General features: G+C 42.6%; 1 protein-coding gene across 4 annotated transcripts in view; it reads left to right on the top strand.

The window, feature by feature from the left end:
* The window catches only part of LOC115165941 (GRIP1-associated protein 1), a 42,092-nt gene extending 29,264 nt beyond the window's left edge, over positions 1-12,828 (top strand). For all 4 annotated transcript variants that reach the window (XM_029719476.1, XM_029719477.1, XM_029719478.1 and 1 more), the window contains 2 exons: positions 8,267-8,442; positions 10,548-12,828. In XM_029719476.1, coding sequence (XP_029575336.1) covers positions 8,267-8,442; positions 10,548-10,625 — 254 coding nt within the window. In that variant the 3' untranslated portion in view covers positions 10,626-12,828. The remainder of the gene's footprint in view (positions 1-8,266; positions 8,443-10,547) is intronic.
* Positions 12,829-13,218: the final 390 nt, after the last annotated feature.

Consider the following 13,218-nt stretch of genomic DNA (forward strand, 5'->3'; position numbering starts at 1 on the left):
ATGCATTCTCCGTAAAGCCTCTGAAAATCGGACAACGTGGTTAGATTTAGGAGATGTGTATCTTTCAAATGGAGGAAAATAGTTGATTATTTGAGTATTTGAAATGATTAGACTCTTGCAGTTTTGAATTCCCCGCCATGGTCACATGACAATGAATCCCAATACCGGGATAAGATCCTGCCCCCTGGCCCCAACAGGATAGGCTACATATTGAGTTGCCCAGTTTATCATTAGAGATTTACCATTCAAATAAATGGTAATGTAGTTTGGTTTAAAAAAACTATGTCAAATTGATTGTATAATTTGATTCATTAATGCATACATTCAAAAATGTAATGTAATTATATTGAACTCAATATCTGTCTGTACCTAGTGCCATTCTGTGACAGGCTATTGACTCCCCCCCCAGGGTATTGTTTTGGTATCTTCATACTAAACCTGGTATCGAAGTAAAAATTCTGGTATTGTGACAACACTATTTCGGACGGACACACACACACACACACACACACACACACACACACACACACGTTACTGATGCCAGTTTACAGAGGGGTGGAGGTAGGATCCGTAGTACCTCCTGTGCCCTGTAACAACCTTGGTTTAGAACCACAAGATGATGGTAATTACTGTGTCTCACACAGTCATCCCCATTTAGAGGAAGTTGGTTAGACTTCTTATCCCCTGCTTATAAGAGAAGAGCTTTCCCTTCCACCACTGTCTGTGTGCTCTCCTCCTGTTTTAATTTCATGACTGACTGATTTAACATTTAATGCCAGGCTAGATTCCATTATGGCCCGTTTCTTCTAATTGTAAATATTGTGCTATAAAAGCTGAAGGTCTCCAGTTGTCTGGGCTTGTCAGACTGCATAAACAGCAGGGTGAAGAAAAAAACATTTCTTTATCTGATATTTTTAAAGGGAAAATAGGTGTGAGATATGAGAGCTAGCACAACTTTTTCGTTTTTTGGGGGGAGGGGGTTCTTGCTTACATATTTCTACTGGCTAGTTGCATGTTTTCATTTAGCTGGAGTGATGGCAGTATTTTAGTCTTCAAATACTGCATTGTGTAAACATTTTACAAGGTTGCTAGTGAACATGACTTGATATATTTTGAGGCATTTTATAAGGGTGTTTTGTCACACTTATTAACACTTTGTAGCGTTGCTAGATATTAACATGTCCACGTCTGTCAAAGGAGCGCACGTGAAAGCAGACACTCAACCTGATGTTTATGGCGAAGGTGCACCAAGATGGAGAAATTCAGATATGGCGTCTTAGTGCTAAAACTATCGACAGAATTTTTAAACTACGGCGCACGACATGGTTCAATGGGCCAGTAAATCAGCACAATCATTTTTTCTAATTGCTGTTGTCTTGGAGCTAGAACTGGGATAATTTATACTGTGTTAATGCCAATACAAAACTGAGCGCAATGTACACTGAACAGAAATATAAACGCAACATGTAAAGTTTTCATGAGCTGAAATGAAAGATCCCAGAAATGTTCCATACTCACCAAAAGCTTATTTCTTTCATATTTTGTTCACAAATTTGTTTACATCCCTGTCAGTGAGCATATCTCCTTTTTTCCAAGATAATCCATCCACCTGACAGGTGTGGCCCGTCAGGAAGCTTATTAAACTGCATTGTCATTACACAGGTACACCTTGTGCTGGGGGCAATAAAAGGCCATTCTAAAATGTGCAGTTTTGCCACAGCACAATTCCACAGATGTCTCAAGTTTTCAGGTAGTGTGCAATTGGAATGCTGCAGGAATGTCAACCAGAGCTGTTGACAGATCATTTTAATGTTAACATCTCTACCATAAGCCATCACCAGTGTCATTTTAGAGAATTTGGCAGTACTTCCAACCGGCCTCACAACCACAAACCACGTGCGGGCGAGCAGTTTGCCGACGTGAACTTTATAAACAGAATGTCCCATGGTTATGTTGTGGGCAGGCATAAGCTATGGATAACGAACACAATTGTATTTTATCGATGTCAGTTTGAATGCACAGAGATACCATGACAAGATCCTGAGGCCCATTGTTGTGCCATTCATCCGCAGCCGTCACCTCGTCTCAGCATGATAATGCACGTCCCCATGTCGCAAGGATCTGTACACAATTCCTGGAAACTGAAAATGTCACAGTTCTTCCATGTGCTGCATACTCACCACACCAATGTTTGGGATGCTCAGGATCGATGTGTTCCAGTTCCCGCCAATATCCAGCAACTTCGCACAGCCATTGAAGAGGAGTGGGACAACATTCAACAGTCTGCTAAGGAGATGTCGTGCAGTGTAAGGCAAATGGTGGTCACACCAGATACAGACTGGTTTTTAAGGTATCTGTGACCAACAGATGCATTACTGTATTCCCAGTTAAGTGAAATCCATAGATTAGGGCCTAATGAATTTATTTAAATTGACTGATTTTCCTTATGAACTGTAACTCAGTAAAAAAAAAGAATTGTTGCTTGTTACGTTTTATTTTTGTTCAGTATACCATACGGCGAACTTAAGCAAACAAGGCATTTGTGTAAAGTACATGAGGGCCGCCATTTTTATGCGCCTTCGCATCCCTATAATGATCATACAATGGCCATATTTACAGCCAGACATATGGTGTAATGGTAGTGTAGCTTTTTGTTGGTTCAACAACAGGAGACCGGGTGGGACAGCAGTGGCAAATATCTTTGGTAAATAAGCCCCCCCCCCCCAATAACAGCATCCGAGAGATCCGCAGAGAAGGCTGTGTAGGCCGTGGAAAAATGAAGAAGGGCCTAGCCTTCAGAAAGCCCTGGTGCTAGATGAGAGCTGACATTAGCAGGATTTAAATGATTCAGGGTGCAGACATGCCTGAGTGAACCCAGCACATATTCAATAATGCAGCAGCCGACTGAGACCTCAGCCCTGCTGGTGAGATGGGAGGCGCACACAGTAATGTTACAGTGCCTGCCAGACTGCCTACCTGGTCAACACAGCCTACTGCTGTCTGTCTGCTCTGCTGCACCTTGCATCATAACGTAGTCCCACCAGCAACTAAATGACACCACATCATGTTCTTGTAGCTAATGGTATTGTAAACACTTGTGCTGCTGTAAACTGGTGGTGTACACAGTGACAGTTCTTTGATTAATCCTTTTTCAAATGATTCCAACCTGCTTTCCTCAGCGGATTTTGTTCACTGAGATCTTCCACATCTTATGAAAGAGCTTGATGGATAATGATTCACAAACTCTCCACACGTTACCAGCATTTTGATGAACCATCTCTGAATCAGTTCATTGGGCTTCTGTGGAGGAGCACACTGGCACTCTGTTCTACTTCATTTCTCTATCTCTATCTATCAGTTAGTGTGATGGAGGAAGTGTCTTGATGTTATGTGTAAGACTTCAGTCTGGTGATAGAGAGAGAGGGATGGAGAGTGTAGTAGGGATTGTGGGAGTTGGTTAATCGAGCAGTCAGGTACAATGCCGCAGTCATGTGTGGAGTAGGACAGGGAGTTTATTTGTAGATGAGCTTCCTCTCCTGGCTAAGTGCTCTTCCCTGCTGGAGAAGTCAGCTTGGGTAAGTTTCCTAGTGCTGCAGTCTGTAACCCCTGCCTCTCGCCTAGTATTGTACGCGGCTGCTCCCACTGTGACGTAGCCTCTAACCTTTTCATCCAACACGGTTTGTTCTGCATGGAGAACTCCAGGAACATCACAACCTTCCAGAATGTTAGGATATGAGTCCATTATAAAGCAGCCTACAAGTTTTATAGGTTGTAATTAATAACAATAGGTGTTTCATCAACTTGGGAAATTACTTGATGGTTATTCTATTTTCTGAACCTGTTAATGGAAAACTTGTCTTGGGAGAGCTCCGCACAAAGTCGTTTATAATGATGAAGTTGTTTTAAGTGAGCATTGCAACTCTCTTGCAAACGAACGATTCATCACTGGGTTTGACACCTGTAATGGACGAGGGGGTAGATTACAAGAAATGACGCATACACTTTAAACAGGCAGGGCTACATTTCTATAGATCTAGCCTGTATTTTTCCTGTCAGTGTTTCCACTTAGCACACTGTGATCCTGTGGGAGTTGAGAGCAGGCAGGGCTGCAGTTAGTTGTAGTGACTCTGTGGCAGCAGGCAGGGCTGCAGTAGTAGCAGCTCTGTGGTGGCAGCCAGCCACGGCTCACTGTGTGTGTTGCTTCAGCAGTTCAGTAGCAGCAGGACCACTTAGACTAGTAGCGTTACTGTTCAGCCATGTTGGCATATCAGTGCACTTCTGCATCACACTGCTCTTAGGGGAAGAAAGACCTGGAAGGTTTCCATGATTCAAGATGAGAAAAGCAATTGTCACCTATTAGGGAGACTGGTGTTTTTTTCAATGTCTGTAGAATTCTTCCCATACCAGGGCAAAGTAGTATAACTGTTTGACTACATTTTAGTCATTTAGCAGACGCTCTCAACCCGAGAACGACTTACAGGAGTAATTAAGGTTAAGTGACTTGCTCAAGGACACACAGATTTTTCACCTAGTCATCTCCTTTCGGTTACTGGTCCAACCCTCTTAACTGCTAGGCTACCTGCCGCCCCTGACTAGAGGTATCATTGGTTAAAGGGAGTTGAGAATGTCTATCTTCCATCTGTGATCTCAGCCTGGCTTTCAGCATCAGCGAGCCGGTGTTGCAGATGTCAGTTTGGGTTATGTCATTCTGCTCTGAGTCCATGGAGTCTCCCCTCAGTGCACTCGGCGCTAGTCCCAGAAGAAGAGATGGGTTTGGAGAACAAGTACATCTAGGCTATATTCATGTATAGCTTTAGAGGTTTGTTTATTTTCTTTTAATTTGTCAATTAAGTTAATTTCTTAGAAGAATCACATGAATATAACGGTGACCTTTTTTTTAAAGTCAGGACCGTAGCATTTCTGTACTGTATTATAGCAATGAAAGAAAGGCTGTCTAATTTGTGGTGTTTACTGTCTGTCTGCACGGGTGAGTGAAATGCCAAGCATAGCATGGAACAATAAAATCAAGGCAAGCCCACAAGATCAGCTAATCCTTAAGGGTTGAAACTAATGGTGACATTGACAATGTGTTGTCACTTCTTCTGCCGAGCTTGCAGCTTTTTCTTGATAAGACCGCTGTTCCTTTATCAGCTACAGTACTAAAACACAATATTCATTTGTCACGGAAAACCCAAAAAATGTAAAGACACATTTCCGAAGTGTCCCGTATGAATTGGGCGCCCGTACATAAGCCGCAGAGATTCAGAGAAAGTTAGTCTAACGTCTGCTCAATATGGGCTTATTTTTAGTGTCACATTGTGAAAAGTGGCTGTGCCTGCCCCACAAAGTGTATACTGAGTGACAAATAGTGTCCTTTACAACGTTGGCAGCCGAGGCAGTTCAGACGATCACTGCTCTCGTCCTGTGGAAAACCCTACTTAACAGGGCGACAGTTCAGCAGGGACCCACCTGACTATTCATGGCCAGAGGAGCACTGTGCAACTTTCAAGAGGTGGCCCTTGTGTCTACAAGGAGCTGACAATGTCACCAACTCCCCCAATAGAAAATGTTCTTAATTAATCATACCATAAGCTTGTACAGTTACAATATCACGCCAATGACTGCTGCCATGATCTTTAGGTAAAGCCAACTGCGTTTAGGGTGACTGTTGCTCAACTCTCATGTTTCATTACATAACTCAATTTCAATCCTTTAACTTAAACTTCCAGAAGCTTTGGTAATGGGAACACTTTGTTTGAACCTGCAACACTTTAGAAATGGGTATGCCCTATTTATAATAAACCTGAAAATGTTATAAATGCTTTAAGTCTTGAACTGCACTATGGGTACGCTAGAAGACCTAAACTCATTATCACACGTGAGGTTCAGTATTTTATCTCGACTGTCATTGTTTGGCTACCTGTCTTGTAGAGCAACTGCAGCGTTGTCGTTTGAAACGCTATCAGACGTGAGGAACAGCTTCTCATCAGTCAGACAGATCATTGATCCAAGGCCTCTAGTAAATTGTTGAGTGGTTTGATGGTCCCTAACCAGGGATCTACAGCTGGCTATACCCCACCCAGAACAGACTGACTACAATCCATATATAATGGAGCAGCTGACATAATGTTATCAAGGCAGGAGATTCTCAAGTGATTGATGTAGGCTAATAGATGGATGATACTGCTGCGTTTAAAACATTGATCATGAACATGTACAACATTGTAACCAGTGTAATTGAGCTTGCAGACCACCCGAGAGGTGGGACAAGTACTGCATTGAGCAGAGAAGCGTAGCACTGCCACCACCTTTGTTTTAACCGGTATGGTCCGGCATCGGAGTCTTGGATGCACCACAACTCAACACAGATCCAGTACCTTGCCTAGTTAAATACATTTTAAAAACTTAAAGTATTCCAAAGCCTTGACTTTATCCACATTTTGTTGTGTTATAGGCCAAATATTATTATTTTTTTTATATTTCTTTTTACATTGAGATTTTTGGGCACTGGCCCAGACACAATATACCCCATGTCAAAGTGGAAGTTTTTTTTTTTTGACAAATAATACAGAATTAAAAGAGAAAATGTCGAGTTAAAGTATTCAACCCCTTTATGACGAGCCTAAATAAGTTCAGGAGTAAAAATATGCCTCAAGTTGCATGGACTCACTCTGTGTGCAATAATAGTGTTTAACATAATTTTCTTTAATGACTGCCTCATCTCTGTGCCCCACACATACAATAATCTGTAAGGCCCCTCAGTCGAGCAGTCCCTCACTGCAAACACAGATTTAACCACAAAGACCAAGGAGGTTTTCCAATGCCTTGCAAAGAAGGGCACCTATTGGTAGACAAAGCAGACATTGAATATCCCTTTGAGCATGGTGAAGTTATTAATTACACTTTGGATGGTGTATCAATACACCCAGTCACTACAAAGATACAGGCTTCCTTCCTAGATCCGTTGCCGGAGAGGAAGGAAACCGCTCAGGAATTTAGTGACTTTAAAACAGTTAGTGAATTTAAAACAGTTAGTTCTCCCCCACCACAGCCAATAAACTGAGGATGGATCAACATTGTAGTTAGTCCACAATACTAACCTAGTTGACATGGTGAAAAGGAAGCCTGTACAGAATAAAAAATATTCCAATGCAATATTCACATGCATCCTGTTTGCAACAAGGCACTGAAGTAATACTGAAAAAAATGTGGCAAAGTAGTTAACTTTTTGTCCTGAATACAACAGTGTTATGTTTGGAGCAAATCCAATACAACACATTACAGATTACCACCACCCATATTTTCAAGCATAGGGGTGGTTGCATCATGTTATGGGTATGCTTGTAATTGTTATGGACTTGGGAGTTTTTCAGGATAAAAAGAAACGGAATGGGGCTAAGCACAGGCAAAATCCTAGAGGAAAACCTAGTTCAGTCTGCTTTCCACCAGACACTGGGAGATTAATTCACCTTTCAGCAGGACAATAACCTAAAACACAAGGCCAAATCTACACTGGAGTTGCTTACCAAGAAGACAGTGAATGTTCCTGAGTGGTCGCGTTAGTTTGGACTTAAATCGGCTTAAATCTATGGCAAGACTTAAATGGTTGTTTAGCAATGATCAACACCAATTTGACAGAGCATGGATAGTTAAAAGAATAATTGGGAAATATTGTACAATCCAGGTGTGCAAAGCTCTTAGACTTGCCCAGAAATACTCACAGCTGTAATCGCTGCCAAATGTGATTCTAACATGCATTGACTGAGGGGAATTAATACTTACGTAAATTAGATATTTCTGTATTTCATTTTCAATACAAAAAATATAAAAAATCATGTTTTCACTTTGTCATTATGGGGTATTGTGTGTCGATGGGTGAGAAAACAACATATTTAATCGGTTTTGAATTCAGGCTGTAACACAACAAAATGTGGAGAAAGTCGGGGTATGAATACTTTTTTATGAAGGCACTGTACAGCAAACAATTATATTTTTACTAAAGACATACCATTTCATAAAATAACGTGGAATAGAGAGAAGTCCTGCTCAATTCCTGTAACCCATTGAACATTGATACAACAATGATTCACATTGAAAGAATTGCATGTGTCTTGTTACAAATAACGATGTTCATTAGATATAATTCATGGGCCAGTTATAACTAGGGCCCTAGGTTTTTCCCTGGGTTTGTCAAACACTCTAGTTCAATGAAGCATGCCGGAGATTGGTATCCTTTTAATTGATTTGTTCCCCCTCTCCCCTGCAGCACATGGTGCCGTGGCGGTGGCCAATCACGGGGGCCAGGTGGGGGGCCACGGACATGGTCTGGGCTCTGTGCTCCGGGACCTGGTGAAGCCTGGGGACGAGAACCTGCGGGAGATGAACAAGAAGCTGCAGAACATGTTGGAGGAACAGCTGACAAAGAACATGCATCTACAGAAGGTAGGCTGCTGTACACTAGAGAAGGTAGGCTGCTGTACACTAGAGAAGGTAGGCTGCTGTACACTAGAGAAGGTAGGCTGCTGTACATTAGAAGAAGGTAGGCTGCTGTACACTAGGGAAGGTAGGCACCTGTAGGCTGCTGTACACTACGGAAGGTAGGCGGGGAAACCGTTGCTGTTGAGGGTGGTGGTCATGCTGGTGAACTCAATGGTTTGTGTTCCGTAAACACATTGGATGTGTTTTTAAGTGGTTCAGAACCTGTGGACATCCCTGGGGCCTGAAGTTAAAGTGTGGGGATCCATACCAATGACCACTGACTGGGTGGTGTGTGTGTAGTCAGTGTGACTGTGTGTGTGTGGGTGACATGCCTGCCTGTGTGCTGCTGTTGTCCAGCTCTGAGACTAGCACACCATGGGGGGAGTATTCATCACAGGCCAAGGCGTGGGCGCTCCTTAATGTTCAAATGGTTTTCTATGCAGAAATAGAAATGGGTCTCCTCCAAGCAAAGCATGTTGGCGCAGTCTCGTGTGTTTGATTGGATTACAGTGTGGCGTTTCTGTCTTCATGCAGATTTTTACCTCAGAACACGAACCTATCAAATGTCTCCTGGCCTTTTGATGAACTGTGGTGAAGTAATGGGGGTGGAGGGCTCTTTCCACTGTCTATACTGAGTGGTAACTGACCCTGCTCTGTTTAGTGTTGCATCAGTGATGCTGTGAGACGTCTGTGTTTAATATTTTGTGTGTGTGTGTGTGTGTGTGTGTGTGTGTGTGTGTGTGTGTGTAAGCTAGTTAGCTACAGTGAGGGGGTGTAGTGCTGTAGTCGGTCTTGGAGACAGTCTGGATCCTTGGCTGTGTGGTGTGTAGGAGTGCTGCGTGCCCATGGGGAGTTGTAGGTTACACAAACACCCGGCTTAAACCTTGGCTTGGAAGACACCCGAGAAATCTAGGATAGGACTTGCAGGCACTCCGGCTCTGCGTAAAAAAATAAAGCTAGCCTGAAATTCTGTTGTAGTCCTCTTCGATATCCAAAATGAAGAAATATACACCTTTTTTTTTTTATTTATAGACAGCCGAGCCGATGATCCTCTTTGACGTTGTCATCGTAAAATATAATCATTTATGCATGATACATTTTCTGAGAACTTCATGCATTGGTTTTATGCAGATAGGAGCTCAATTACAGTGGCCAAAAATATGCCAAGGGATAGACTATATTAAAAATTACCCATCCAAGAATGAGACATGGAGAATTGTCATTCAGTCACAAAGCCTTTACATGGCAGCTGGAAGAAGCGGCTGCAGGCTTTTACATGAGCATCCCAATGCTGGTGGCAAGTTGTACCATACTTGTTAACAGCAACATAACGGTTCGCTTTTATCCCAATTTAAATGAGAAAAATCTTGATCTGATTAAACACTTAAGAGGGTGCTGAAGGGGAGAGCAACCATGTGTAACTGCCCCCATCCCTGTCCTCTTCCTCCGCTAATGCCTCTCCACCCACCCCCTTCCCTCCCTCCTGCTACTAAGCAGCCCTTCAGGCATGGGCTCCTAATCATGCACTAGAACATGATGAAGCAGTGTCACAGCCCACCAGAGCAGAATGACAGGGCGCCGTGGCAAAAGTGCAAGACGGTTGTGTTCGCTACTGGTGAACCTGCAGATGGGCAGGCAGGCTCCTGGTTACTCCCATCTTCTCTCTGGATTCCAGGGGCAGCGGCGGGCAGCGAGCTCATGAATATTTAGTGCCTGTTGGGGCCGCCAGCCCAGAAACAAACAGGCCTGTTAATATAGTGAGCACACAGAGGATAGAACGTTGGCTTTTTCTGGGAGGAGATTGCAGCTGAACCCGAGTCCGTCTGTCTAATGGCTCCCCCGCACCCTCCACGCTATAATTGTCACTGTTACAGTTCTTTCCCAACACCTTGAATCAACTCTCTGAAGTTCAGTAGTCCGTAGCTGAAGTACATCAGAATGGAAGAGGATGCATGATGAAAGAGATGTCTTGCAGTTAGATATGAAGCTGCCAGAAATTAGCAGAGGTTGTTTTTTGTACCCAGCTTTGTGGTTTAAAAATAGCAATGTATGTTTTTGTCTTTTTTTAGGATCTTGAAGTTCTGTCTCAGGAGATTGTCCGTTTAAGTAAAGACTCAAGTTATGGAGCTGGCTCAGCCACGGGCTAAAAGACTGGACCCAGTCCCGCCGACCAGCACTTCTCCTTCACTCTCTCATCACCTGTTTCTGTGGCTAGTAAGAGGACACTACACATTCATCCATGCTGACTGACTGAACCTCTGGCCGGGAACGCAGATAAATGGCGAGCGGGGAAGGGGGGGTTAGTGATTTTGCAACTGCTTTACAACTGAATGTACTTATTGTAACACATCTTGGTTCTTTCTGTAACTCTTGAGAAAAATAGCATATTGGGGCCTGACTTCTATGACAGGCTGCTCTGTCTGCTCTCTCTGCCCCCCACCCCACAACACACACACACACACACACACACACACACACACTCTGGTGTGCTCTGAAGAATGCAACGCTGGCAGGAACCAGGATGCCAGGAAATCTCTAGGACAGTGCATTACTGGTTCACATCTTCAAGAGATTGTTTAATGTTGTGAATAACGAGACATTCTGCTTACTCGTACAGAGAGGCTTAAGCTGTTGTTTTGCCTGTACTCGTATTCATTTCGCTAAACTTCAAACTCTGCAACTCTTGTTTTTTTTTTTGTTGTATGAATCCTGTATATATGAAAATGAAAAATCAACTGTAGTAATTTATCGGTCTCGGAGTTAGAACTATTGCATATGAAGCAAAATTACATCCGGCATAGATTATAGATGCTGTGTCCAGTTGAATATGTCTGGGGAAAATAGCAGGTATCCTAAAGCCAGTAGTACAGTAATTAGACAAAAACCTCAATAGATTGCATAGCCTATCATCTGACTAGCATTGCGGACTGGACCAAACCACCGGTGTCTCGACTCACTGGGTTAGAGCTCTGTGCTCTTTTAGTTTGCACCCAGCACCAGGGCTGTGACTGCAGCAGAGGCACGGATGAGGCCTTAGCTGCTGAGCATCTGCTGTCAACTTGAATAGGCTGTCCAGGAACTGGCTTGATGCCTGCTTTGTGCCCCGCTTTCAAATGTCACTTTGGCTGCTTTCTCTATCCCCAATTAACCCCCCCTCCCACCCCCCCCGTGGTTAGATTTGTGGATGTAATTGTAATTCCGGCTTGACTCCACTTTGATATGTTGTTAAGATATTAGATTATAGATGCACTAAGAAACAGAGGATTCTCTTTGAGAGGATTAATTTGTTTGAGAACTAATCTCCCCCTGCCTAAGGTCTAACAGCAGTGTTGGTAGTCTGAGTGAAACTCTTCCATTCACTCTGGCCCAGCTCATCAGAATGGTCTCTGAGTTTCACATGGACTGAACTCATCACAAATAATTATCTGGCGTCGTTACCCGGCCATTACCAGTTTTTATAAGAAGAACTGGCCCAGTGCACTGGAGTGACGGTCCAGATGAGGGAAGCTTGGATCATGTAAAGTTGGTCTCTTAGTTTGCCTTTGACTAATTTAGCAAATGTATTATTTTAAATGATTTCTCAATGTGACTGATCAACAGTAGCTTGGCAGATTAAATCTGTGATCGTTTAAGTGGACTTGAACGTGTGTACTGCTGTTAGCCTTTCACACTTTGAGACACGTTTCCCTTATTTGAGGATGTTTTCACTTCAGACCACAGTGAAAACTTTAGGAACAAACCGATTGGTTCATTGGAAGCCCCCCCCCCCCCAGAGTCTTATCTCCTGTCTACATATCTGCCTGAAATCAAGAAGTATATAAATGTACGTCACTAGTTAATGTCATTTAACATTACTTTTATCTTTAACATTTTAAAATTATGATAATTTTTTTTATAGCAGTAATCTGTGTAATGCTAAGTTTATACAGTAATGTACTCCTACCAAAGGCATGTTTGGCGGATGTGTTCCGGAACGTTCTTTGAACACCCATTTGAGACAAAATGGACTTTGATTCAGATGAGTATATTGGGTATAATAAGTGATACTGTAGATAAGTACACTCTGCACTTTTTCCAATACATTAAAGATGGTGTGCTTTTATTTAAATAATCCTGTCCCCTTTTATTTGCCTTTAAATGTTTGAATTGCCAAACTCGGCTGCAGCAAAGTCCTCATAAATACTAAAAGATATAATCATTCAGGGTTTTATTTAAAGGTCAAATATACAACCCAGCACTCGACTGCTTCCCCAGTGGACTATTCCTTTCCTTCAGATGTATGTATTTGTCAACTGTTTCTCCAGCTAAATGATATTCATGCAGTGTCAATAAAAATGGCTGTAAAATGTATTCCACGTCTAATCTCTTTTGGTGATTTGTCATTTCGGAAAGCAAGAGCAATTTGTTTTCCTAACTTGTAGAGAATAGAAGGTGGATCTGAAGTTATATTTGCGCTCATGTTTCTGCAGTTGTCTCTGTTCTAACACCTGCTGAGTTCATATTGTGTGTAGACTTATATGCTGAAACAAGGACATGTGAGACAAACCACTTGACTGTTTCACTAGCTGAAACATTTTGTGTGATTGTGTTCTTTATAGTTGTTGATGACCGGTTGCTGCACCACTCCAAATGTTCTCTCCTATGCCTGCAGTTAGAAAACAGCAACTATTATTTGTGTATTCTTTGAGCATTGATAATTCTGTCCTTGTTTAGAGCGGTGATTCTCAACCTTTTTTGTTT

Source organism: Salmo trutta, chromosome 28 (assembly GCF_901001165.1).
Source record: "Salmo trutta chromosome 28, fSalTru1.1, whole genome shotgun sequence".
NCBI lineage: Eukaryota > Metazoa > Chordata > Actinopteri > Salmoniformes > Salmonidae > Salmo > Salmo trutta.